At 37.0% G+C, this 25,516-nt stretch overlaps 1 protein-coding gene across 8 annotated transcripts in view; it reads right to left on the reverse strand.

Annotated features, from left to right (window-relative positions):
- Positions 1-25,516, reverse strand: part of PTPRM (protein tyrosine phosphatase receptor type M) — a 984,934-nt gene that overhangs the window by 454,521 nt on the left and 504,897 nt on the right. For all 8 annotated transcript variants that reach the window (XM_072604258.1, XM_072604256.1, XM_072604255.1 and 5 more), the window contains one exon: positions 4,230-4,538. In XM_072604258.1, the coding sequence (XP_072460359.1) occupies positions 4,230-4,538 (309 nt within the window). The remainder of the gene's footprint in view (positions 1-4,229; positions 4,539-25,516) is intronic.

The raw sequence follows: 25,516 nt of genomic DNA on the forward strand, positions 1-25,516 counted from the left end.
CCTCACCATCCCTGAACATGAGTACAATGCATATGCTGATAAACTAACAAAGATTGCTACTCAATATACTTCCCTATTCCAACACCAACTGATGATCCAGTACTAGTAAAATGGGCTCATCAAAAGGTCAGCCATTTAGGGATCCAGGTCACACACCAGTGGGTACTGTCAGTATTAGTATCTCTCATTCATTGTTAAAACAAGTAGTAGATGAATGTTATATATGTCAACTGGAAAAGGAATGAACTGTTCCTCAGGTAGTAAGTGGAGAGATAGCAAGGGGAAAAGTACCAGTCCAAATTTGACAAATCGATGATATTGGAACCCTACCTCAAGATAAAGTATGCAAATTTACATAATTTGTATTGACATCTATTCAGGTGTACTAGTAGCTTTTCCCTATAAAAATGCGACCCAGAAAAACACCTGTAAAACTCTAAATATCATAAATCTATTTTATGAAACCTCAATGCAGATTCAAAGTGACAACTGGTCACATTTCAAAGGTAATAAAAGGTATTGTGTATTAAACCAGGTAAAATGGACATATATTCTATATTATCTGCAAGTATCTGGGTTAATTGGAAGAATTAATGGATTATTGAAAGAACAGTTAAGGAAGTTGAGTTCTAATAATTCTTATCAACATTATAAAGATAATTTGTTCAACTGCTTTAGGTAATTTGAATAATAGACCATTGGGAGGAAGTACACCTCTAGCCAGAATGATGACTCAAATCTGCAAATTAGAAAACAACAAACACACAAGATCCCAAATATTGAGAACTGGACCACGAGGCCAGATGTCCCAGCACCGTATCCAGGGACACCAGGTTCAGCAGGATATAATTGATGTTGTTTAGAGGATTTGAGGTTGGATAGAAAAGAAGTGAGAAAAATCTCTACTGGAATATGTATGAGAATCCCTAAAAATCATTTTGGATGAATATTACCTAAATCAGGATTAGCAGCTCAAGGAGTACATGTATTGGCTGGAATAACAGATCTAATTAGCAAGGAGAAATTATTGTGACATTCCAAAATTTAGGTGAAGAGCCCTTACAGTTTTGTAAAAATGATAGAATAGTTCAAGTGATTATTATTCCTTGTGAAATTTTCACCTATTGTGAAAACTGACCTTCCTAAAATAACTACCAGAGGAACTGAAGGATTGGGTTCTACTGATAGAATAAAATTGATGGATAAAATGGAAGCCAGACAATGTTCCAAAGACCGTGGACATTATAGCACACAGGAGAGATAACAGCATAAATGTTGTTTATTCAGGAGAAGATGATTACCAAATTGTTCACTTAACTTATATATTCTACCATGAATGAGGCTATGATAGTGGGTTCATGGACTCCAAAAGCATGGCTAACCCTACCTACCCAGGTTCTGATTATTGTCACCTTGTTTCTTTTAGGTTTTTTGTCTGTTAAACTTGTTTGCTAGATTTGTTTCCTTCAGCCTTAGTGGCCTCCACCTAAGATGCCTGATCACTTAAGCCAGATGTCACCCCCTGTCCATGACTGTGATATGTCACCTCTAGACCTGGTATCGACCAAGCTCCAGCTTGCCAGCTAAAGAACTGACCTCTCGAATGGGATGACCTCTTATGGCAGGGATAGCTCTACATCCAACTTCAGCAGAAAGTAGCTACAGAAGAAGAGATCTTCACCTCTTACTCCAAGATTTTGGGAGATCCAGGAGGAATGATGGGGTGCTTTTGCTCAAGCCCCACCCTAAGATATTGTTTTATGTGCTTACTCTGTGTGATCCCTGTTATACTGTTGTAAAGTTCTGTTCAACCATTGCCTAAGATATTGTTTTATATGGTTATTTTCTGTTACCTCAGTTACAGTTCCGTTGATACCAATTGCCCCACTGACCTATGTAATGAAAGATCTTGGGGATGAATGTAATGGTAACTTAAATGGGAAGATATTTCCCATTCATTAATGACCTGTGTGAGCTGTTTAAATCACATGTGGTGGGAGGAGCTTGCTGAACAGGTGGAACAGGAAAGATGGAACAGAACTGGGAGGAAGTTGTTGAGAGCAGTTATGGTGGAGAAGAGAGGATGCAGACAAGCAGGCACAGCTAGTCTTGTGAGTGTTTGTTTGTGGGAATGCCCCAGCGGGGGTTGTTGGGGGGGAGGCCTGGGAAAAGCTTTGTCCCCTACAGCGCTAATGTGTATTGACTTCTTGATTATTATGGCAGATTTGGCTTTCTGGTGCCTGAATGAATATTTTTCTTCTGTCTTCTATATGGAGAGTCTGTTACACTTGGCAATTCAGAACTATGCCAGCATTTTCATAGTCACCATCAGTGCTGTGAATATTGCCTTGGTGATATACACGTTACAAGTAAAATTCAAGCTCTGGGTTTCTCTAGATGTCAAGTTCAGGACTTTTCACTACACCATGTTTCCTCAAATTTTAGACAGGTTCTAAAAAATAGGCTATGGGTTTCTTTCTTTTTTTAATGTCTAGAATTGCTGGGCAGCTAGGTGATGCAGTAAATAGAATGCCTAGAGTCAGGAAGAACTTAGATCAAATCCAGTCTTAGAAATCTATCAGCTGTGTGACTCTGGGCAAGTCATTTAACCTTGTTTGCCTCAGTTTCCTCATCCATAAAATGAGCTAGAGAAGGAAAGCACTCTAATATCTTCATCAAGAAAACACCAAAAGGGGTCATGAAGAGTTGGACCCAACTGAAAACAACTAAATAACAATACCACCAAAAGAACTGCTTAATTGAATTCTGTTTTGCTAGGTCTTCATAATCTACAGTATCACAAGATAATAAATTTATAGCTGTATAGGACTTCATAGGTCAGTTAGGCAAAAGCCTTTATTTATGAATGAGGAATCTGAGGCCCAGAGAAGTTGTGTCCAAGAACACACAGGTTACTACCCAGCAGAACTGGAATCTGAATCTTGGTCTTCTGACTCCAAAACAGCACCCATTCCACTGTACCAGTTCCTTTAGAAGATTGTATAAAACAGCTCTGCCACTCATGATCTGTCACATAATGGACCCAGACCTCAGGTCCTTACTGATAAAATGGGATGGGTAGATTAGAAGGCTTTGCTAAAAGATTTAATCCATATCACTCACTTACAAAGACTTAGCGTCACAGAACTCAAGGTTTTAGTACTTTGTGGCTAATGCTCTAACGATTACACCATGATGCCTCTCAAGAGGAAAATGTTTCGTAAATCTTTGTTGTTGTTGCTGTTCAGTAATTTCAGTTGTTTCTGACTTGGCAAAGATCCTGGAGTAGTTTGCCATTTCCTTTTCCACTTCATTTTACAGATGAGGAAACTGGGGTAAACAAGGATAAATGATGTATATGCCCAGAGTCACATAGTAAATGTCTAAAGCTGGATTTGAACTCAGGTCTTCCTGATTCCAGGCCCAGCACTCCACTATGCCATCTTAACACAATCTTAACACAACCTAGAAAAGTGAGTTAATAATATCCCAGATACTTAGCACAATGCCCTGGCTCACAGCAGGTGATTAATAAATGCTAATTGACTGATTGAAACTATGAGAAACAATAACTACAGACCTCATGCAATTCTTTGTTACTATGATTACAGAAAGGCAGTATGATATAGTAGATAGCTGTCTTCAACATCAGAAGATCTGGATTGTTGATAATCTCAGATCACGGGACCCTAAGCAAATATACCTCTAGTGTTTTAGACAACATACTTTCAAGTTGCAGAAGAGAAGTACGCACTGTTGGAGACAGTGTCCTTACCTGGTTGTTTCCTAAACCAGAGGTCTCATATACATGAAAAGAAACACCCTCTACCTTGGCTGAATCAGATCAAAATGCAGTTGTGAAATAATCAACAAAACAAATAAAAATACAATGCAAACTAGATAATGTTAATATATGGTTTTCAAGTCAATATGTGGCCCTCTGACACCTTCAATATATCATTTTTATTATATATAGTAATATTAAATATATATTAAACCATTACCCTAGACCTATGAAATCATAGATCTAGGCCCTATTTCTCCATTATAGATCCTTCCCAGTGCTGAAATGTACCAAAGTAAACGTAGGCATGCAGTATAAGCAAGTATTTTATTAAAGCCCGGATTTTTAAAAAAATCTGCTTCAGCTCTCATTTTTAAAGCAATGTATTTTTAAAAGACATTTTTTAAAAAAGTTTCACTGAAAAATGTAATTTTAAAGTACTCACGGTCTTCATCTGTCTGTACAATAAGCTCTTGGCTTTCTTTTCGTCCCTCTGGATTCATAAGGATGAGTTTCACGCTGACGTTGGTGTAGGGTGACAGGTTAGTGATTGTGTGCTGTGGATGTGAATTATCTGTATCCCAGCTTACTTCTTCTCGGACTTGCTCTTGTCCTCCCACTTGGTAACAGTAATGGACAGTGAGGTTATAACTATGGCAGCGAGTGACATTGTAGCCAAATGGTTCCCAACGGATTGTGATCTGCCGCGATTTGATCTCTACTACTTCGAGTTTTCTAGGTCCACGCATGGGATCTGCACAAAAAGAATTGCAGAACACTGCATCAGATGAGTTTGGGGTTTTGGTCTTCCACTGTGTCTTTCACCAGATTAGTTAGTAGTAGCCAATGAAAATAATTTTATATTATCTCAGGAGCTGACTATATTCATTCAACAAATATTTATTAAGGGAAAGATACTTTGTGAAAGGCATTGTGATGTGCACAGAATATAAAAAGATGATACAAAAGAGGCAATCATTGCATGCAAAAAGCATATAACTGAAGAGAAGAGATAATATACATACAAATAATTATAACATAAATTGATACATAAGTACATAGGAAAGGTCCAAAAAAAAAAAAAAAAAGGCAATGCATGCTTAGTTACCATACAACCCAGATTTTCCGCAATGTTCCCTATTTTAGTGAAATAAAATGTACTTTTAAGGAGGCCTATAAAAAAGCAAAAATTTTGAAAGGCCATGTGTTTACTTTGGGGTCCAGAAAAATTCAAAGCACAAGAGATTTGAAGGTGAAGTAGTAACTTCTACCTCAGGGGACTGTGTGATAAGAAATCTAACTCAAGTTAAATTCCCCCAATAGACAGTAATCATCTCCATGGAATCTTCAAGATTATTGAATTACTTTGTATATTTAAATTACTACTAGGAAATATATTACACATCAGATATTTAGGTAAAATAGTGGGGCTTTTTCATGATTAGATTAAAGAGAGTGTCTAATTTTTATCCACTGCTTCACTAGCTGAATATTTACGAAATGTTCTAATGAGCTAGAGATCTCTCATAAACAAATTAATATGCATCCCCTCTCTCTTTTGTTTATTAATCAATGTATCTTCACCAAGACTGTTCTAAACATTCTCCTGGGGTTTCCATCATTTTTCTTTCTAATAAAGTGACTAAATGCTTTGGATATTGGTTTAAACAAGTCACAGAGTACTAACAGATTCAACAAAAATAATCTTTCACTGCATCAACAAATCTGCATTTACCTTTGTATAGGTAAAAAGGAAGCAAACAAAAACAAACTTCAAGGCAGATCCAGAAATTTTTTTTAAAAAATAGAAATATAATAGAAAACAGAAAACTAGGGGGAAAAAAGTCCCCTCAGTAATCTTTGTTGAATTTCCCATCACTTTTTCCAACTTTTCACTCCTCTGCTCTCCCAATTCTGGTTACAAGAGGGCTTTTTTAATGTAGAAATTCCTCCTGGTGAATATTTTAAGCATGTGAAATTCACAAGCAGACGTTAGGGTCTAGGCTTGGCTGAATCTAAACAGGGATGATAACTTTTTTCTTCCGTTCTGAGAGTCAAGCTAGCAAATTCTTAATAGCTTAGATTTTTAAATCTAAGAACAAAACAAAACAAAAAAAAACAACAATTTTTGTAACCAGAGGAGATAAATCATCATATTAAGGTCAAAATGGGGCTGTGCCTTGAGGTCAGTCTTTAGGCCTCTACCTACGTTGTTATCAACCAAGAGAGATGGAAGCTACTTTTGGCTTTCCGATTTATAAACCTCCTCTCATTAGCTATTACCACCTAATTCTAACCTGTTTAAAGAAGATGGCAAAAGGCAATGCAACATTCCTCAGCTGGAAGCTGCCCTCCACAGTTCCACCATTTATATGTCCCCTATGACCAAAGGAGAAAACTGTATGAAAGGAAGATGGCTAATAAACCACAGAACAGTGCCTCTAAAATCAATGGGAAGCCAGCATTCTCTTTCCACAGTGGAGAGATAAATACGCTCATCAGCACATAGCATTTATATTTTAAGCCCAATAACTCAGTGAAAATCTGACGTGCTTTTCAGTGCCTCTTCAAAATGCCTAAAGGTTAAAAAGGTTTTCCCTCTGTCATTTCATAAAATTGAGTTCTGATTTAGCAATGAATTTATGACCATTGCATCTTAAGTTAGTATTTTATAATACCTTTATGTTCACTGTTTCTAATGGCTCTATTCCTATCTTAGTCTTAAGTGTGAGTCAGGCATTCCACAGCCACGTTTGCTCTTGAAAGTGATATTGATGATCTACGTAGACCCTGAAGGGCACTGGTGTGAGAACAGATCACATTGTAGGTACGAACAACTTCATAACCAAATATGTGTAATTTCAGAACGCTAATTGCTTTATAGACTGCATTTCTCGACTGGAAAACAAATACCATCAAAACAGGCTTGGTGTACCATTACGACCATTCTATATACAACATATAAATCTCTTGGGGTTAGATAACAGGGTAATAAATTATATTCCTAAGACTAACAAACTGTTGCTAATTACGGAATATTTCTATCCTTCCTTTGCTCTGCTTCTTTCTCCTCTCCACCCCTCTCACCCCCCTTTCCTGATATTTGTTAAGATGGAAATGGGAGTTAGGGGCTGAATGCTAAGACAGGCTGTGCCACACACACACCCTTGGGATACTCTGACATTTTCTCCCTTCCTTATTGTGGCTATTATGATAAGCCCCATTGGCATGAATCATGAGGCCAAACGGGACAATCCGGGCCCACTGACTCATGATAAGAAAGTAGGATGGCCTCCCAAAGGAGTGCCATGTCTGTCATGCCTGAAGCTTAGGCAGGTAGTTCTTACCAATCCCCTGCTGGTGCCTGCAGCATCTTTCATTCTGCTCTCTTTCTGCCCGCTTGAGCCGGGTATCAAGCAGTGAAGGTTGACAGTTGCAGCTCTGACCTGAGGGACCAGCAAGCCCTGTTTCTAGCCTCTGGCACTTTAGCATCCCATTTAATCAGCGATCCTAGTTTCTTCTACATTCAGTTCTGTTTTTTCCATGAATAAGGGCAGAAACTGACTGATAGGATCAATTTCCATTGCAGGTTCAATTCACAGCTCATTTCTCTGAAACTTCACACTTTACCTCCTATTACAACTACAATACTTTTTCAGAAACTCAATTTCAGAACCTGTGAGAGACATTTGGTTGTAATTTTGGGATTCTGTCATTGATAATCAAAAAACATAGATTACAACTAAGGTTCCTGATATCAGGTTTCTCTTTTCTCCCTTTTCATGAACTAGAAAGGTCTATTAAAATAAATGAAACAAAAACTAGAAATAGTATGAGCTATACCCTTTGCTACCATCAGCCAGTATAGCTGAAGTCTAATCTTAGTCTTAGAGTCAAGAGACTTCAGTGCAAATTCAAACATTACTACAAGTGGGTGGCATCAATGGACTGAGCTCTGGATAGATATGGAATGAGGAAGACCTAAGTTCAAATTCAGGCACTTGATTAGCTGTGTGATCCTGGGAAAATTGTTGAGCCCTCATCAGTTTTCTCATTTATAAAAGGGGGATAGTACCTACCTACCTCCAATGTTGTTGTGAGGGTCAAATAAGATATTATTTGTAAAATGCTCTGTAAACCTTAAAGTGTCATATAAATGGTAGCTATTGTTGCTAACTATATATTATAGTATATAAGTACATGATATATAGATACATAAATATAAATATATTATATATTATATATGTATATACATACATAAACATATGCATTAATTACATGGAGGGCAGCTAGGTGGTACAGTAGATAGAGCCTAGAGTCAGGAAGACCTGAGTCCAAATCAGGCCTCAAACACTTCCTAACTGTGCGACCCTGGGCAAACCATTAACTGTATTCGTTTCAGTTTCCTCATTTGTAAAATGAGCCTGAGGAGGAAATAGCAAACCACTCCAATATCTTTGCTGAGAAAACCTCAAATGGGGTCATGAAGAATAGGACACAACTGAAATGAGTAAACAACCCAAATTACTTATATGACTGTCGGTGAGTCACCTGACCGCTCTTAGTTTTAGTTTTCTCATTTATAAAATGTTGTCTGAAGGGCTATTGTGAGGAAAATGCTTTGTGATTGTGAATGTGTTATATAAATATGAGCTGTTTAGTTGCTATTTCAACATTTTTACATAAATCATTTACTTTAGAGAGCATCAGAAGCAAAAAAAAAAAAAAAAGTCACAGCTGCCTACCTGGGGGGGAAATAACTTACAATGCTTATTATTGATCAACAGTTTTCTTCATCAGTAAGACAGCAAATCATTCAAACAGCTACAGTGGATAAAAATCCAAGATACAAGGCAGTCTTTTAATATGAAACTATGCTTTTCCTCATTTTTGACCCATAAAATGTTTTTAGATGTTGCTACATTCACCTCAGAGAAAGTCCTTTTAGTTCCAATTAAATTTGAGAATGCTTAGGTTTATTAACCTTTAAATAAAAATGTCCTCCAGGCATTTTTTCATTTGCAAACTCATTTGAATACAATGTAGCAGTCTATAATGAAGAACTGCTACATTCTAAGAATACCTGCCCTAAAAACAATTTCCTCAGTGAAAATAACAATAATTCTCAATGAATTTGATGGGGAAAAATGAATGGAAAGTAATTAATTTTCATGGAACCAGTGTACATACTGGTTTTGTGTAATTGATTTCGTTTTTCCTACAAAACAAATTATATGTAAGAGGAGGCACAATGTATCTGTTTTTATCTTTTGTTTTTATTAATTTTTAGATAGAATAAAAAAACAGCAAGTGATCTGAAAACTAAGGAAGCAACATGAAGGCTATTTCAGCAAACAGCAATGGTTTCCTATGTTAAATAAAACCTACTGCTTCCTGCCTTCCATGATTTATGATATGGCCATGCTCCAAAAGCCTCGCATGGTGCTTGAAACCAATACAGAATGACTAAGGGGTCATTATCATGTTTATCATCATCATTGTCATATATATTAATCACCAACTATGTGCAAAGGAATGTATTATGAATATTTGTCATGATGACTATTACTAGCAGAAGCAAAAATTACAGGGCAGAAATGGGAGAGGAAGAATAAGTTGTCTAAGGATCAAGAGTGAGAGTCAACATTTATCACATATTTGAAATTCTTGTTCAAAGTTGGTCAAGACTCTCCCAGGTAACTGACTATATCCTATGGCTGAGCAGGAAGTTGCTGATTCTATGAAATGTAGCCATGGTCTTGAACTTGGTCATGATGAAAGGCTGGAATTCCAGTTCACAGCTTATGGACAACCTCAGGTAAGAAGTCCAGAGCCGAATAAGTTCTAGGAAAAATTATTGCCTATTAACTCAGAAAACTCATCAAATATTTCTTAAGTGCTGTTGCAGGCATGGCATCCTGGGAGGAATTGAAAAGCTTATAATCTAGAGGGCAACTGGCATAGGGCTACGCTTCTATGATACTGTGGTACCACATAAACAAAAATAAATAAGATGTCACAGAAAGACACAGAGACAGAGAGAGAAGGAAAAAAAGTATAAAAAGATAAGAGTTCAGAAGAAATCAAGGAAGCTTTCATGGAAACAGTCAAAGCTGATCCTGAAGGTTGTTTGGAATGTCAACAGACAGAAACATAGGGTAGAGAATAGTGGCAGACATCTAGGAAAACATGGACAAACAAGTTTTAAGAATGGAGATGTGCTGTCTTTTAGGCTTTACTGAATGTGCTCAGGACTTGCACGTTGAAATCACACTTGTGATCAGGTCACATGGTGATACTGATTTAAAGTTCATATGTAAGTGCATGTGTAAGTAAAATGTGATCCATGCATCAGGAAAAATAATTTGGCAATGACGGGTAGGTATGACTATGGATGAGAGGAAAACCAATCTTTCTGTCAGTTAGAAGGCAGCTGAAATTGTCCAGAATGGAGGACTTAAAAATTTTTCTTCCCAATAATTTTTTTTGGCATATTGAATGCTTGTGTCAGTTGATGATTAAGTTTCTGATTTAAAAAAAGAGGAAAGATTAAGAAAAATATATAGGTTACTCTACATAACATAATGAAGCCCCAAAATAGCCAGGTAACAGTAGGAGCAGAGAAGACAGTATGTCATAGGAAATATTCAGGTCTAACAATCGAGACAGATACGTAGATCTATCTCTATATAGATCTCATAGATCTATAGACAGACAGACAGACAGATAGACAGATTCAGATGATATAAATGTTGTTTATCCTTCATTTTTAAAGAGGATCAATGACATCACATAGTGATTTTTTTGACTCGTGTATGAAATGGATTTGAGTGAGACAGAGCTGCACCAAGTTGCTAGCTTCACTCTTTCTTCCAATTATCTGAGTCCAAAGTCAAGAGAAAGGTCAAGATGACTGGTAACAGACTAGAACGCAATGGATGATCTTAGGATCTTTAATGTCTGACCAAGTCCTAAATGCTCCACAAATTATTCTCATCTGCTCATCCTACCAGAGGAAGTCTTCACATGCTTGAGGCAGACATCCCTCTTCCTCACTGATGGGTTTGAGGCCTGTTGGTTACCCTCAACTTAGTTTAGCCTATCTACCAAGACAGATTACTGGAGTGTGGCTGCTGTTCATGCTACTGCTTCTTGGAGCAACAGGTAAGAGTGGGGTGACAGGTGGATAGCAAAGGTGTTTAAGCAGCCTTGGAAAGGCCTCAGCAAGCCCAGACCAGAGGTGCTGATCTTCCTGTAGTACCCTATATACATCTGATATAGAAAAAGGTATAGATGATTTAGATATGACATAGATATAGATCTACAGGGAGAGAAGACGAATTTCTGTCATGTTTTTCATAAATAGAGAGGTGGGGGGGGGGGGTCATACAGATGTGAAATGTTGCATGCACTTTCCAATGAGGCCATTGTATTTTTCGTTTTATTTAACTACATTACTTTGTTTAAGAGACCGCTCATGAAGTGGAAGTAATCTCCCTCTGTCTATTAAGGATCTCTGACTGAAGTATCTCACAAGATGCTTAATATTCCCAAAATTAAATTCATTGTTCCAGTATTTAGGATAGGGTCTGGCACACAGTATAAGCATAATAAATGCTCTATTTATTTATTTATCTTCTTCATCATATTTGCCCTAAAACCTACTATTCATTTGAGTTCCTTATTTCTTTTGTTGGTACTACCATTCTTCTAGTATTACTCTCAAAAATCTCACATTATCTATTCCTCATCCATTTATCGGTGTGTGTGTGTGTGTGTGTGTGTATGTGTGTCTGTCTGTCTGTCTGTCTGTCTGTCTGTCTGTCTGTCTGTCTCTCTCTCTCTCTCTCTCTCTCTCTCCCTCTCACTCACTCACTCTGTGCTTGTCTCTCTGTTTCTCTCTGGCTTTGTCTCTCTCCCTCCTAGGGAAGAGTTCTTTCTTTATTCTACAAAAATACATTACATCTTCTGGAAACTACCAAAAGTAATTTAAAGTCTGGCCTGGGGAGCAAGGTGGATGATTAACCTGGATGATTCAGGACAGAGTATAAACAAAACAAAACAAGATATGTCTATAAAATAATCAGACGAATTTTCTTTTGTGGCTCATAAGCTATAATATTCTTAATAGATTTGGGAGTCATTAGTCTGGAAGGGTAATTAGATTGGCAAATATGGATGACTTCACTAAGCATGAGAGTCGAAAGTCAATCTATCAATCAGCAAACATTTACTAAGAGCATATTATGTGCCAGGCTCTGTACTGGGCAGTGGAAATACAAATAGAAACAATGAAACAGTCCCTACTCTTAAGAATCTTATATACTAATAGAAATTTGCTGTTCTTTGTCCTTCATTCTAGAAGAGAACCATGACATGAGGGAGGTGATACCATGACTAACAAGAGAATTGGATTTAGTGAGGCAGGGCAGTACAAAGTCACCAGCTTCACTTTGTCCTCCAGAGCCATCTGGGTCCAGTGGCAAGCACAGCTCAGGATGACTGGAGGTGGCCCCAGATACAGTGAGAGACCTTGGCCTTTTTAAGTTCTTTCCAAGGTCTCAATTTGTCTAAGGCAATGCCCTTTCAGTGATTAAGGCTAAGTAAGAAATGAGGCAAAGAATGGCCTCCTTTACCTAGTTAAAAAAAAATCAATCTGGGAGGGGTAGACCCTCAGGGTTTCTGGCCAAAACAGAAACAACAGTTATTTACACTCACTCTGAGCCATCAAGGCTCAAACAATGATCAAAAGAGGCTTAATTTGAGACCTGGCTCAGAGTGAGTGTCTAATGGAGAATATAATACATAGACACATAGATACATGGTTACACAGTTACATACATACACATATGTATACATACATAAATGCTTAAGATTGCACTAAGAGTTTTGGAGCACCTTATACACACACATGTGTACCTATGAATAAAAAGAAGCGAAGCAGAAATAAGAAAGAACTCATGTCTTAGCTATAAGGAGCATATTAGACATCAGTTGAACACTGACCCCTCGAAAGGTATAGGAGGAAAAGATAGTGAAGGGTTGAAGATCAAAGACTATGGGAATGATATCTGATTTGTAAATTAGTTTAGTTTTGCTTTTTCCAGGCCCCATTAGCTGACCCACTATATAGCATAGTGTATCTGTGTATGTATACACAGAAGCAAAATAATTTCAAGCACTGAAAATATAATTAAGTCATTAAGTCCAAGAAGGGCTTAGATAAATCCATAGACTGAAAAAAAATCCATACTGAGATTATTAAGGAGAAATCACTAATACACTAAGTACATTTATAACCTCAAATCTATGTTATGAAAGGTAATATGGTGTTTATTTTGGCTTCTTCATTTCTCTCTGAAGACTAAACATTCTAAACACACAGTTGTGGGGCTGTTCAGTCTATCTTAGAAATACTTCTCCCAGTGAGACTTAGAAAGGGGGTACAGGTCATGGAAATTACAATCTTTCAACTTGGAAATTCTAGGGCCCTGCAAGAATGTTAGGCTTGGCTCCCTACCTGGTTCTTACTCATTTGCTCTGACATTCGGGGCAGTTCCCCCTCCTTTTTGCCTTCTATTGCTTGGAGTCTCACAGTCATATCCCAGAAAGGGTTCTAACACTCACCATTCATTTAGTTCTGACATATCAGCAAGGAAAAAAGGCCTTTGGCAATGAATGTGTAAAAAAGTTACCAGATGTCCTATTCGTGGCAGAGAGAAGGTTTTGTTTTTTTAAAGCATGACAACATCATGTCATGGATTCATATGCATTGCATCTGTCTTTTTAAAGATGAGTTCAAAACCTGTGAATCATTTCTTATCCTTTTCCCTACCTATCCCTTCATATCTCTTCAACCACTAAGTCCTGTCAAATTCTATCTCTGTAATGCCTGCAGCTAGGTGGCACAGCAGATGGAGAGTCAAGGCTGGAAATCAAGAAGACTTAGGTTCAACTCCAGCCTCTGACACTTACTAGCTGGGTGACCCTGGGCAAGTCACTTCACCTCTATTTGCCCCATTTTCTTTATCTGCAAAATGGGGTTAAAAAGAGCACTATAATACTTCATAGGGTTGTTGTGAGGATCAAATGAGAAAATAATTGCAAAATGCTTAGTTTAGTGCCTGGTACTTAGTAAGCACTATAGAAATGTTAGCTATTACTACTACTACTACTTGTTCATACTCTCAGATCTCATCTACTAACATCTAAAATCTATTGCAATAGCCTGCCCATTAGTTTCCCTGCCTTCAAACCATCCCAAATACTACAGTTTCCAATAAATATTCTTCCAGTACAACCATGCTTATGCTATTTTTCTTACTCAAAAATCTGCCGTGATGTTCTACCTCCTACTTCCTAAAATCCAAATTCTTTAGCTTGACGTTCCAGGCCCTCCTGCAACAAAATCTCATTATCTCCTGAACAGATCCCTCCATTTCACTCAAATTGTTATTCCCTGGCTCCTGAATATACTCCATGCTCTCCTAACTCTACTCCTTTGTTCATGCTCTTCCTTCCACCAGTAATTCCACATGTCCTTGTCTCCACCTTAGAAAAAATCTTACCTATCAATAGAAGCTCAATTGTAATGCTAATTCCTTCCTAAAACCTAAGTTGATTCTTCCAGCATTAGATAAGTTGTCCCTCATCCAAATATCCAGACTATTTTATTTGTACCTTTCTAATGGCCTAATATTCTACCCATTTTCTAATTATTCATATCCCCTTTCCTCTTTAAACACACACACACACACACACACACACACTCTCAGCAGGTTTTATAGGCTATTTCAGAGAAAATGAAATTCTTTGTATGTCCTATAGTGCCTAATACAGTGTTTTATACAAGGTAGAAAAAATTATTTGTTGATTGAGGAAAATGTTCCATGCAAGCAAGAATTGTGCTTTTCTATATATTGGTCAGAACAGTCAAAAGTCTGGTTCTCTTGAGAGGATGCATGTTGTGAAGTGGAAAAGAGTGCTGAAATAGGAGTTACAGAATTTAAATTCCCATCTCAGCTGTCACTGCCTGGGTTACTGGAGTAAGACCCTCAAGCCCCCTAGTCTCAGTTTTCTAATCTCTAAAATGAGGAGATTTGGTTGGACAGTCTTCAAGGCTACCTTCCAATTTTAAATCTATAATTCTGTAAGAGATCATTCAAATAACAATCACATTAAGACTTATGGTAGGTTAGCTCCTGCCAAGTGAATAAGATACACCCTTGTGGGAAAAATGATGTCACTAAAGGCACACAAATTCTTTTAGACAGCAAGAGCATCATTTCGAAATTCTACAGATCTCAGTTTGCATCACTTCCATCTCGTGAAGTCATGTACTGTCAGTGATATGATGGAAAGAAGCTCATATCTATTCAGTTATTAAGTCTTGTCAAATTCCATCTCTGTAATACCCTGCAGCCAGGTGGCACAGTAGACTATGTTCTGCCCATCTGCCTTCCCCACAGATACCGCCAGTAGCAACCTATCATTGAGCAAGGCTTCCTTATGTAGCCATCTGACTTTCAGTTACACTATGGCCTTTTCTCAGATTTTTTTTTTTTGGTGAGGAAGGTATGAAGGCTGAAAGAGCATTTTTTTTGTTGCTTTACATTGTCTCAGAAAAAATCACGTGGAGGAGAAAATGGTATTTCGGTTCCTTCTGAACACCAGCATATTTTACTTTTTTTGCTGAGTTCCTTGGGTGACATTTTCAAAGTGTAAAGTTCATTGCAGCGGAAGGAAGTCCATTTTTTCTGAGGCACAATTAGAACCCTGAATTGTTTCAATGCACTGGAATGAGCAAACTACAGTTTATCCTCTGGGTGAACTTTACAGAGAAACTGCTGTCTAGAGGGGAAAATGACTTGGTAGTCATTTGGGTTGCATGGTATTTATATCGGAAAATAGAAACGAGAAGGATGTAAAGTAATTTTCAGAGAGGTTTTCAAGACAGTCAAAAATTGGTTTGGAATAGGTTTTGACCTTCTTCACCCTCATAAAGCTGTGATGCACACACAACATCTCAGATGCTTGGAACCAATACATTACTCAAAGTGAAAAGCGCTCTAATTATTCTCTGCCCTGCAGCTAAAGTATCACTGTATTAGTGCTGAGGGAGGGGGGGGGGGGAAGCAAATTAACTTTTTTTAAAAAAAGTTTCATCTAATATACTAAGTATGGGAATATCATTTCAAAACCTTTTTTTTTTAACCTGTTCAGACTCTCTTCCTTTAGTATTTGTAATCTTTTCATGATTACAGAGGTTTCCGTTTGAAGTTGTTTATGAATCTGGGCAAATGGTTGAACAAAAGACCACACTTCCCTGTGCTGGAATGATTGCTATACTGTAATTATTCTAGTATGTTTTCATCAACAACTCGTTTAAAAAAGAGCTTTCTTCAATTTAAAACAGCATATGATTGATAAGCACTTATTTAAAACCCAGGTTTTCCATCCTTCTAATCTTTTCTAGAGAAGCCTGGTGAATTAAGGAGTAGAAAATGCACTTCCCAGCAAGCCTGCCTGCTATTAGCAATGTCCAGAAACATATTAATAGTAGAACAAGAGGAAGTGTTCATTTGAAAGTTTATTAATATCTTTTATTTTAAAGGACATAAGAAAATGAGATGAATGTTCCAACTAGTTAATTTCATGGGTCTCCATCAAATAACCAGTAGAACAGAAGACTAAAACTCACTCTTTTTGCAAAGGCAGTTTTCCTCATTCCCTCTAGTATCAACACCCTAAATTTTGATCATCTAAGCATCCGATACTAACTCAGCCCCATTACAAAATGCCATTATTATCATGGAAGCAATTTTGTGTGGGATAAGTATTCTTTTCTTATTTTTCTGACCTCTCAAATCAAATTGACACCTGTTCCATTAGAATGGCATATGAATGTGGAATAGATTTTTCTCATTCTGATTTTTGTTTCTTCGCTTTTTTAAAAATTTTATTGACTGAATACTAAATACAATGGGGATATAATATCCTAGACTTTTGACCAAAACCATTCAACCACCCTACTTTACTTCTCCAGTCACTTTTCTTTCTTCATAAATATCCATAAAAACAGGCTGCAGTTTTAATGAATGAGAAAAATTATATGTATTCCAGATAAAATGTAGACACTGCTTCTGTTTTTTTCTTATTTTGTTTTTGATAATTTACCTCATTTCATACACTTATTTCTTGAACTTGAAGAAACAGACTCATTCAAAATTGGGATGCTCATGACAACTCGCTACTTATTCACTGGGATTTTGAAGGATGAATCTCAGCAGATAGACATCTTTCCTGGTCATCATCCTGATTCTCTGACTCAATGAGCTAACTCTGGATCTTTGAAGAGAAGGTTCCCATGTGTATTAATGAGAACAGACTTGTAAATTTTGGAAGTTCTTGAATTACTTTAAGGGCAAGGTTAAGGATTGAGTGTTTGGTGTTCAGGTTAAGTTAAAGCACCTTTGTCTGATACGGATCAGGATGGAATAAACTCAACATGAAAGGGCAAAAGTATTATTCTCATACTGGTTTTGAGGTAAGTGAAAATATTGTCAAACCTGTTTAAAGACATTATGATAGAAAGCACAACTAGATCATAATTTCTTTTTCCACGTCTAAACCATCGTCTCCTTTGAAAATTCAATTTTCCAGTATTCCTTTCTTTTCTTTCTTCCTTCCTTCCTTCATTTTGTCCTTCTTGTCTTTTTTCCTTTTTCCTTTTTTCTTTGTTTCCCTTCCTTTTTTTGCATTTCTTCTCCCAACTATAAAAAGCTGCTGTGAAACATTCAGTATACTGTTTTTTTTATTTAACCTGCTACATTTGGAAATGTATCAGGTCTCCTAACAACCCTATTCTACCATGAGTCTAACATCGATTTGGAAAGAAAACAAAAAAAAAAAGTTTTTAAGCAACTGGAGAGATTTTCACCATGAACCAAAGCCAACTTGTATTCATATTCTTATATTTAAGTCCAAATTTAATAGTTACACATTGTAAAGAATGCTTCATTTATATTCCAATGTACTTCATAAAGAGTGAAAGAAAATATCATCCGGTATATTTTTTCCCTTAAATTATCCCTGGAGCTTGATTACTCCTCCACAATCAAAATCACATCTTAAATACGAATGATACAAAACAAGGTTACTGCCTGAATCCGTAACAGAGGGATTTTAGCTGCTTGTTTAAAATGACATACCTAGCTATTCAGTAATCACTTTATAATAACCCCTTTCATTTCCAAATCTACTTAGCCATCAGGCAATGGCAGCAAAAACGTTGGCAGTGGTTTTTACAACTGCACATTAGTTCTACATTTCATGACAAGCTAATTCTAGAGAGTTCTAAAGACAGACAAGCATGTGTTCTTGCAATTTTCTTTCCTTTGCATGAGAGAAACATGCATCTTACTGATAAATGAAAAATAAAGGAGTACAGACGTATAGTTTTCACTTCTTGCTCATGTCAGTGACAACTGGCCCCCAGATGCACCCCAGGTGCCACTGTGAATACTTAAATCCAGAGAGACTAAGAGACCCTGATGATCATTCCTCAGCCCAAGTCAGGGGGGACTCTGACACAATTCTTGAAATGCTAGTAGCATGACAGTGAGAGTTTCACAACACCTTCTGGATTTAAATTCTATTTACTGCAGAATTTCTGGTAACTAGGGGGGTTGCTTGTTACTGAAAAGTTCAGGGGGGAGTGGGAAGCATTAAACTAAATCAGAGCTATGATGCCTGAAAAATAAATTTCACATCACAGTGCAAATGAGAGAAATAACATCCTTATTTTGACATTGCCACACAAGTCACACTTACTTCCCTGTGTTCTCACTCAAGGGCACAACTTTTAAAAACGCTTCTGGTTAAGTCTACAGACACACTGTGTGTCCTTACAGTCTGCAAACCTACAAAGTTAAATGGCTAAAACAGGAGAATTCAATATTATTGAGACCGACTTCCAAGGAACTATTTACTCAGTTCTTTTTCCACAGCTGGGAAATACATTTTTTAAAACTCTTTATGGCATAAGCTTTTAAGGTTGCCATGAAAATCACCTGGTAAAAATGACAAACCATGATGTAAATGTGCTTAGCTTTTAGCAGCTCAACACTTGCCAGAAAAGCAGAGGCACAGATGTTGTTTGTAATGCTGTGCAAAAAATAAATAGGAGATACTATTTCCTAGATCAGTCTAAAGAAGATGTGGCAGGATGTTCTTGCTAGCACTGCAGTCTACTGCTGCTGACAAACTACATTAAATCAAACTCATTATCCACAAACAATCTTAGCTAAATTGGGAATGTAAGGCAGGACTTTCATGAACCTAAGTGACAAGACTTCATAGTCATATAAATTTATTCCAAAGAAGGAAGACCACCAATTAATGCTACTGGCTAAATGTGCTTTCCCCCTTAAACAGATATATCCTGATATTTGTAATCAACTTGAGTCAAGGGATGGAGTGGAAAGGCAACTTCAGACAAATTAAGTCTCAAATGCATGGAACTGATAAAATGAGCAATATTCTTCAGATCAAGTGTTGAAAGAAACTTTGAACTGTTCCAATGCATTCAGGTCCCAGATGAATGGAAATAGCTTGATTTTCCCCACCAAGCAATTATGTCTTAAACCATTTTAAGCATCTGGCTACAAGACAAGATAAAAGAATAGTGGAAAAACTTGAAAACTTGAGATTAGAGAGAAAAACTTACAAATGAAATTTTTCCTTTTTATTCTCTAAAAAGACTGCTACTTTTTTCTTTTTTTTTTTTTAAACTTTCCCTGAGGGAGAAGAGTTGAAAATTCTCTACTCTTCTCAAGATTCCTTTAATTTCTCCATTTTAAATTCTCCTTGTGCCAATGACCTTTTTACTATACACAATTTCTTGCCTCTCAGCCAGAGTCCAAAGAAATTGCTGAATATTTTAAATTTTAAAAGGTGATCCCTTTCCACAGTCTCTCTACCCCAACCCATTCCATTCTTGGGTATAGGTAAGCATGAGAAAAACAGGTGAGATAATATTTGTAATGCATATGCTATTTAGCATATGCAAATAAATACATTACATAGTCTTCCAGCTCTATATAAATGTTATAATTCCTATTGTTATCATTATTATTTTTTATTATCCTGAAACCAGAAAGGTTCTTCCAAATGAAGGTAGTTTGAGGGATGAAAAACAGTGGGAAAAGGTTTATTAACTCTTCCCCTAATTATTCATATTTAGAAGAAAGTATAATATACCTTATATATCTCTCTATAGGGTAGGTGATACTGAGCAGAAACAAGGAAATATATATATATACTGACCACAACAGTACAGCAGGAACAAAACTTAAATGATTTATTGCGATGATCAGTCTTGGTTACAAGGGAAAGAGGAGGAAATATACTTCCCTGCTCTCAAGAGAGAGATAGTAGAGTATGGGTACAGAATGATATACATATTATCAGTTGCTGCCGCATTATGGTTTATGTTAAAATTTTCCTTTTGTAAATGGGAGATTAAAAATAAGTGTGTGTTCCTCCTTCGTTGCCAAAGAAGACCAAGGAGATTAAAAATATAATTAGGAATGATTCTAATGTTAAAAAAGGCAAAGTGGACTTCTGGTGTCAAAATGACAGAGTGAGGAAGGAACCCTCTGAAGTCCCCCCAGATTCCCCTTCAAATAACTAGAAAATCATCTCAGAATTAATCTATAAGCAGGGAAGCAGCTTACCAGCATGGGAGAAAAGGTCTGTCTCACTGGGATGGGAGACAGACAAGGTATAAGAGCAACAGTAGCAGCAGCCAGCTTCACAGCAGGGGGCCTGCAGCAAGGCTCCAAGCCTGGGACAATCCACCAGTGAGGCCCTCCCTCCTGCAAATCAGCTGCCCCCTAGACAAGTGAGCAATCTGTGCAGTGAAACAAGGACCCCTTCCAGCAACCCCACCCCTAGCAGAAACCACCAGCCAGGCCTTAACCCTACTGCTGACCAATAATAGTGAGGCCTTGTCCTAGGGCTAAGACCCAGCTCCTGGGGCCCACCAGCAGAGAGACCCTGTTTCCGTGGCAACAAAGCAACAGGGACCGACTCCTGGAATAGACCACCAACAAAATACCTCCTTCAGGACCAGTCACAGAAAAGACTGTTCCACACAAAGCACAAAAAGCTTGGGACAGTGCAGGACCAGAGCCCAATTCTCACATAAAAACACCAAATCATGGGGGCACAGCCAAGATGGCAGAGTAGAGGCAGAGACCAGCTAAAGGTCTCCCCACAAACCCCTCAAAAAACCTCTAAAAAATGACTCTAAACAAATTCTAGAGTAGCAGAAGCCACAAAATGACAGACTGAATCAAATTGCCAGCCCAAGACAATATGGAAGGTAGACAGGAAGGGTCTATTGAATGGGTCTGGGAGCTGAGCACAGTTCAGCTTGAGTCATGCCACTGCAGACAGAGCAAAAGCAGGCCTTAGGGAACTGAATCTTTGGCAGCTGTTGTGGATTCCAGACTTTTCAACCCACAATCTATAAAGACTGCTTCAAAGGTCAGAGGGAAGGGTCTCTCACCTGTCTGGGAGGACAAGGCCAAGCACCCCAGCCCCATAGCCCCAGGCCAGCTGCAACCACTGATGAAGTGGTGGCTGATTCTGGAGTCCTCCACTTAACACAGCTCAAAAGTCAAGTATTGGCTGGGAAAATGAGCAAAGGGTGGGGGGTGAAGAAACAGACTATAGAGTCTTACTTTCTCTGTGAAAAGGTATTTCTTACATCATTGGTAACAAGGAAGATCAAAACATAAAGCCAGAAGAAGACAGCAAAGCTAAAGCTCCTACATCCAAAGCCTCTAAGAAGAATATGAATGGATCTCAGGCCATGGAATAGCTCAAAAAAGGAATCTGAAAGTCAAGAAAGAGAAGTAGAGGAAAAACTGGGAATAGAAATGAGAGTGATACAAGAAAATCATGAAAAAACAATCAACAGCTTGCTAAAGGAAACCCCAAAAAATGCTGAAGAAAACAGTACCTTTAAAATTAGAATATGGCAAGATGGCAAAAGAGGTCCAAAAAGTCAATGAAGAGAAGAATGCTTTAAAAAGCAGATTGGGCCAAATGGAAAAAGAGGTCCAAAAACTCACTAAAGAAAGTAATGCTTTAAAAATTAGAATAGAGCAAATGGAAACTAATGACTTTATGAGAAATCAAGAAATTACAAAACAAAACCAAAAGAATGAAAAAATAGAAGATAATGTGAAGTATCTCAATGGAAAAACAACTGACCTGGAATATGGATCCAGGAGAGATAATTTAAAAATTATTGGGCTACCCGAAAGCCAGGATCAAAAAAAAAGGCCTGGAAAAGATCTTTCAAGAAACTATCAAAGAAAACTCCCCTGATATATCAGAAGCACAGTACAAAACAGAAATAGAAATAATCCACTCAATCACCACCTGAAAGAGGTCCCCAAATGAAAACTCCCAGGAACATCATAGCCAAATTTCAGACTTCTCAGGTCAAGGAGAAAATATTGATGAATAAAATATTGCAAGCAGCCAATAAGAAATAATTCAAGTACTGTTCAGCTATAGTTAGAATTACATAGGATTTGGCAGTTTCTTCACTGAAGAACTGAAGGGCTCAGAATATGATATACCAAAAAGCCAAAGGAGTTAGGATTACAACCAAGAATTACAGCAAAATAGAATATAATCTTTCAGAGGAAAAAATGGACATTTTATGAAGTAAAAGGCTTTCAAGCATTCCTAAATTAAAAGACCAGAACTGAATTAAAAATTTGGCTTCCAAATACAAGATTCAATGGAAATATGAAGGGCAAAAAAATAAAGAGAGAGAAAAAATTGGAAATTCAAAAAGGCTTCATATATGCCAAGAAGATATTTGTAACTTTTAAGAACTTTATCACTACAAGAGCAATTAGAAGGAGTGTATATAGACAGAGAATGTGGATATAAGGTGACTTTAATGGAATGACACCCAAAAAAACAGAATAAAGGGGTCAGAAAGAAAATTGCACTAAATAAGAAGGGGGAAATTGAATGGAATAAATTGTTCCACGTAAAAAAGACATGAAAGAGCTATTATAATGGATGTAAAGGTAGGGCTGTCGAGGCAAAGCTTAAACCTCTCTCTTTAAAACTGGCTCAATTAGAATAACATAAACATTCAGTTGGATCTAGACATCTCTCTTACTCTATAAGGAAGTAAAAAGGGACTAGGATAACAGAAGGGGGAGGGAGGACTGATAAAAGGAGGGTATACTGGGGTAGGTGGTGATCAGAAGTAAAACCCTTGTGAGAAGGGAAAGCACCTAAGCAGAGGGAAAGATCCAAGCTTTGGGGGCAAAAACATTATTTGACAAAAACTGTTGAGAAAACTTGGAAAACAGTATGGCAGAAACTAGGCCCAGGCCAAAATTTCACACCATATACCAAGATAAAGTCAAAATAAGTACACATAAAGGATGATACCATAAGCAGTCTCCTAATCCCCAGGACCAGACAGATTCACAAGTGAATTCTACTAAACATTTAAAAAAGAAAGTGAAGAAGATAAACAAGTGAAAATAGCATGGAGGGAAATATATAGTTATCATAACTATAAGTGTGAATGAGATGAATTCACCCATTAAACAGAAGCGAAAAGCAGAATGGATCAAAATCTAAAATCCTACAATATGCCATTTATAAGAAACACACTTGAAACAGCGAGATACACACAGGGTAAACGTAAGGGACTTGAGCATAATTTATTATGCTTCAGCTAAAGCAAAGAAAGTAGGCATAGCAATCATGATCTCATACAAAGGAAAAGCAAAAATAAATTTAATTAAAAGAGATAAGAAAGGAAACTACCTCTTGCTGAAAGGTACCACAATGAAGTCATACCAATACTAGGCATATATGCACCAAATGGTATGGCATCTAAAATTTTGAAAAAGAAGTTGAATGAGTTACAGGAGGAAATAGATAATAAACTATATTAGTGAGGGACATCAACTTTCCCCTCTCAGAACTAGATAAATCTAACTAAAAAAATAAATAAGAAAGACATTAAGGAGGTGAATAAAATTCTGGAAAAGTTAGATATAATAGATCTCTGGAGAAAATCTAAAGGGAATCAAAAAGATTAAACCTTTTTCTCAGTAATAAATGACACCTACACAAAAACTGACTATTGGGACATAAAACACATAAAATTACAACCAAATTCAGAAAAGCAGAAATAGTAAGTGCAGCCTTTTCAGATCATAATGCAACAAAAATCCCGATACGATATAAACTATTTAGGAAAAAAAGGTGAAGAATTCTACCAAATTCCTTCTATGGCACAAATATGGTACCAGTACCTAAACTAGAAAGAGCCAAAACAGAGAAAACAATAGAAGAGTTTCCCTAATTAATTCAAATTGATGAAAACAATTTTAAATAAAACACTAGCTAAAAGATTACAGCAATATATCACAAGGACTATACACTATGACCAGACAGGATTTACACCAGGAATGTAGGTTCAGTATTAGGAAAAATATCTGCATAATTGACCATACCAATAGTGAAACCAACAGAACATGGTTATTTTAATAGATGCAGAGCTTTTCACAAAATATGGCACCCATTTCTATTAAAAACACAAGAGAGTTTATGAATAAATGGAGCTTGTGTTCATCCTTCATTGCCAAAGAAGACCATGCCACCACAGAAATCATGACATGACTTGCACTTGACTTTGTTTTGAGTGAGGGAGGACTGTACAAGGTCACCATCCTCAGTACCTGAATAGATGTTGGCCTAAAAGGGCCAAGGTCTCCCAGTGCATCCTGGGTCATCTCCAGTCATCCTGAGGAATATCAGGTCACTGGATTCAGATCTCTCGGGAGGAGAAATGGAGCTTACCTTAAGGTGATAAGTACTATTTATCTAAAACAATCAGTAAGCATTATCAATAATAGGGATGAGCTAGAGGCCTTCTCAATAAATCAGTGGTGAAGCAAGGAAGCTCATTATCACTTCCATTATTTAATATTGTACTAGAAATTTTAGCTATAGCAATAAGAGAAGAATAAAAAATTGAAGGAATTAGAATAGGCAGTGAGGAAACAAAACTATTGCTCTTTGCAGATGAAATGATGTTATACTTAGAAAATCCTAGAGAATCAACTAAAAAGCTACTTGAAATTATTAACAACTTTTGCAAGTTGCAGGATACAAAATTAAAAAATTATTTAAAAAATTTTTAAAAATTGGCATTCGTATATATTACCAGTAGCAGGACATGGAAAGAGAAACTCCATTTAAAATAATTGTAAACAATATAAAATACTTAAGAGCCTACCTGTCAAGACAAACCCAGGAACTATATGAATACAAGTATAAAACACTTATCACACAAATAGTCAGATCTAAACAACTGGAAAAATATTAATTGCTCATGAATAGGCAAAGCCTAGATAATATAAATGTTAATTCTACCTAAACTATTTATATAATAGTGCGATACTAAACTATCAAAAATTATTTTATAGAGCTAGAAAAAATAATAAAATTCATCTAGAATAACAAAATCTCAAGGATATCAAGGGAATCAATGCAAAAAATGTGAAAGAGGATGGTCTAGCCATACCAGGTTTCAAACAGTATTATACAGTGTTAATAACAAAGACAATCTGGTACTGGCTAAGAAACAGAATGGTGGACCAGTGGAATAGATTA

This window comes from Notamacropus eugenii, chromosome 4, assembly GCF_028372415.1.
Source record: "Notamacropus eugenii isolate mMacEug1 chromosome 4, mMacEug1.pri_v2, whole genome shotgun sequence".
Taxonomy (NCBI): domain Eukaryota; kingdom Metazoa; phylum Chordata; class Mammalia; order Diprotodontia; family Macropodidae; genus Notamacropus; species Notamacropus eugenii.